Here is a 3,674-nt window from a genome sequence, read left to right as displayed (position 1 = left end):
CATTAGCCGGTCTTGTTTGAATACTCTCGTATTCAACGCAATCCATATGTATTGAGATGTGTAAATTAGTGTAAAACAAGAATGGGATGAGAGATCATGTCGTTTGGTAACTGGCGAATATTTCGTGTCGTTTGATCATGGGATTACAGAGTCAGGACATTTTCAGCAGAGTGAGTTCTAAAAGTTGAAGAGGGAGCAATTCGTTGGCAGGTTTGGAGTACTACTAGTACTAGATAAAGCAGAACATTCCTCCCAAACGGATGGTGTAAGGCAGATCAGATCCATGTGCGCCTATTTGCTCTTATCACGTATTCAGCACAAATTCCCTGACCAAACGAACAGACAAAATAGAGAATCGTACCAATGAATGAATGCCGATTCCGGTGGTATCGCTCATATCTTTCTTTTCCTTGTCGTTTTTGGTGCTCGTAAGTATGTGTTCAGACTGTCATGCATATTTCTCAGCGTCCACTGTTCATCAAGACATTAAACCCCTTGGATGTTTGGGATGGCTTTAGATTCCAGGTTTAGCGTGGAGTTGTAATTTATAATATCAATTTAATTAGTTTAAAACTATTTTTAATCTAAATATTAAACAAAATAACTTATGTAAATATCTTATAAATGCTTATGTCTCCAGTCATATGATTTTATAGAGTATCTAATGACCTGCTCTACCAACCACATCAAATTTTCTAGAGCTATCCTAAACAGATCCTTAAATGCTTACTGTCATATCTGATTGCTACTATATTAAATAAAAACCCGGCCGGAGAGACAAAGACCACGCTCTCAGTAGAGCCGGTACTTAAGACGTATATAAGTATATAACCTTAACTACGAAGAGATCGAAACATAATCCTGACCCAAAAATCCCCGATCCCTGCCCATTGCATCACTGGCGAGCATGCTTGCGGTGCTTGCTACTACATTAGCTCGAGTGTTGCAGGATAAGGCATATTCGGACATTATGTATACTTGCATGCATGGATGACTTAAGATCTTTTCTCCTCACCAGAATTAGGAACATATTCATGCGCTACGAGTTCATCGTCACTCTTGGCCTGAGCCATTGGAAAACTAGAACAGCAGCGCTCCCTTTTTTCTACTCCCATGTCGTCCAACGATTCCATTCCTCTGGCGAAAGCTATAGATTCCTTGTTGAATGGGATTATGGGACCGGCCACAACCTTTGCACAACAGCACAAGTAAAAAGAAAAAAATCACAGCACCCAATTTTTTGTGCGGTGTTCAGAGCAAGACTTTATTTGAGCTGCTTGTTCACAGCAGCAATTTGTTAACGGCGGCCTGACGAGAGCTGATAATTTTTAACATGCATGATCTCTCTCTTTTGCGAGAAGATGGAATTAACTCTCCTTTCTTCGAGGTCGTAGTGAAATCAGGTTTTACATGTGAATACCACATACCAGCAGTGAGTACTACGCGCATACTGTCTTCTTCTTCTTCTTCTTCTTCGCATCACGTACATCACATCACGGCGCAGGCGTGGACATTGTCGTCGTGGAAGACGGCGAGCGCGTCGTCGTCGAGGACATGCGTGAAGGCGTGGCAGGGGTAGGATCCGATCGTGGGGTCGTTGTAGCCGTGGCGGTAGTACTTGTTGGTGGCCATGTACGTGTTGTCCTCCAGGTACTGGATCGCGAACGGGTAGTACTCGCCGTCGTACGGCCACGGCCAGAACTCCGCCGCCCTGCCGGTCCGCCGCGCCGCGCGCAGCGCCTCCCGCCGGTCCACGTACCCTGTCACTGTCACCTTCTGCCGATCCATGTCGATCTCCACCGAGCTCACTCCTGCACTGCACAGCTAGCATATCTGTCATGCATACTCCTGATGGATCGGAATTGGGTTTTGTTGGTATATATTTCTGATGAACAGGATGGAGGAATGGAATCAGTCGTGCGTGCCTTCCAGCTGGGACATGGCCTTCCTCACTCGCTTCTCGCAGCCGTCGCAGTCCATGTGCACGTTCATCTCCACGACCTAGCATAGCCACAGAAATGCAAAGCCATGAGGCTGAGAGAGAGAGAGAACAAGAGATGAAGAGAAGCTACCGTCTTCTCTGCTTTCTCATTCACAAATGGGGTCACTCACCGACAACGCGTTCGACGAGGTGGTGCTCCTCTGCGTCCTCCAAAAGCGAAGCATTTTCCAGCCACCGTCCAAGCCGACCGCCGGCTTGGATCGATGGGCGGCGGTGGAGGAGTGCAGCTGGGACGAAGCGTATAAATACTGCCGCGAGCGATAGGAGGCCGACGTTCACGGTAAGTTGCACGAGAGCGACACCGATCGCAGTTCGCCCATTCCAAAGCAGCACGGCGTCTCCCAATACGCGAGGCCAGGGACGGGGATATATGCGCCACGAGCAAATATTGTTCTCCGGGAAAAGATATCTGTTGGCCGGGAAGGGCCTCGACATCTTGGGTGCAGAACAATGTCGTATCACCGGCAGGGCCAGATAATGGATGAGATTTTTGGCCCATGTCCGATCGGTTTCGGTCGCCAGGCTGATTGCTTTTGCTGGGATCAATCTGACCTCTATCGAAGATATCTCTTTTTTTTCCTGGACAAAGTTGAGGCATGAAAAAGGTATAAAAATCTTGTTTTTTTCTTACTAGAAAATAATACGATAAAAATAACGCATGAGAGATAAAGACATAAGTTATTCTGTATTCTTTCTTAATGTAAAGTAAGTAATTATGAAAAAAATATATAAGTTAATCCAGCAATGACGATGTAACCATTAGTTATATAAAATACCTGAGGACTAATTAATTGCACTGTATAAGCAAGAAAACACTTCTACTGTATTAATAAACTACCGGCCCAGATGTAAACATTATAGGTATTGCTTTAGTCATATCATAATCAGATACTTGTTCTGAAATTAAGTCCGCAGTTATTTCATAATATTATGGCGCAGATGCGTAATTTTGTAAGTGAAAAACCACAACAAATTTGTATCTGTTTGTCTTCGACCTTTATACAGAGATGATGCAAAGAGACACTCTCCCTCGGTTTTTTTATTTACCGTGTTTTAGTTTTTTCAAAAATAAATTAGTGGACGATAAAAATTTAAAAATAGGGTAGTATAAACCATGAAAATATCAATCAATGTTTGTTTTAGATTATAGCTAGTTGTTTGAATTGCGGCAGCTGCAATTTATAGTGTAGAAGCTGCAGAAGCCGGCCATTTATACCTCCGGCTAACTCCACCCAAGAGACCAAGAGCTTTGACTGCACCCATGAACTTGCTGTCAGTGGTAAAGGAAACTGAATTTCAGGTCAAACTATATGTTTGTTCGTTTCTCTTTCCCAGTTGCTCCCAACAAATTTGGGAAACAAAGAAAGTTCAGAGTATTAATCTTAAACCATTTGATAGATTGAATCGATGTGATTCTGTGTGTTCTCTGTATTCATATCATAGTCTGAAACTGAAATAGCCAACCTGCAGTAATGCTTTCCCGGAGAACTGGACTATAAAGTTAATGAATTTCAACAATCAGTGGGCACAAGGTTAACCTGGTTGACAAAGTACACTTGTAAACTTTTAAATTTTCTATTATGCAGATGGTGCTGATGTTAGTTAAATGCTTGAATGCAGTGAGTTTTATTACGATGTCTGTTGGAGTCTTCAGGGAGATTGCCAGATGGCA

The 3,674-nt window shown here is 43.4% G+C and overlaps 1 protein-coding gene across 1 annotated transcript; it reads right to left on the bottom strand.

Moving 5' to 3' along the window:
- Positions 1 to 1,247: 1,247 nt before the first annotated feature.
- LOC103653918 (heavy metal-associated isoprenylated plant protein 45) lies at positions 1,248 to 2,742 on the bottom strand. Its single transcript, XM_008680723.4, has 3 exons — positions 2,113 to 2,742; positions 1,926 to 2,001; positions 1,248 to 1,811 (listed from the first exon to the last, which is right to left on the bottom strand). Exons 1-3 carry the CDS (start codon positions 2,164 to 2,166, stop codon positions 1,489 to 1,491), a joined length of 453 nt encoding a protein of 150 aa, XP_008678945.1. The 5' UTR covers positions 2,167 to 2,742; the 3' UTR covers positions 1,248 to 1,488.
- Positions 2,743 to 3,674: the final 932 nt, after the last annotated feature.

Source organism: Zea mays, chromosome 4 (assembly GCF_902167145.1).
Source record: "Zea mays cultivar B73 chromosome 4, Zm-B73-REFERENCE-NAM-5.0, whole genome shotgun sequence".
In the NCBI taxonomy this organism is placed as follows: domain Eukaryota; kingdom Viridiplantae; phylum Streptophyta; class Magnoliopsida; order Poales; family Poaceae; genus Zea; species Zea mays.
This window is presented reverse-complemented; position numbering and strand designations above follow the sequence as displayed.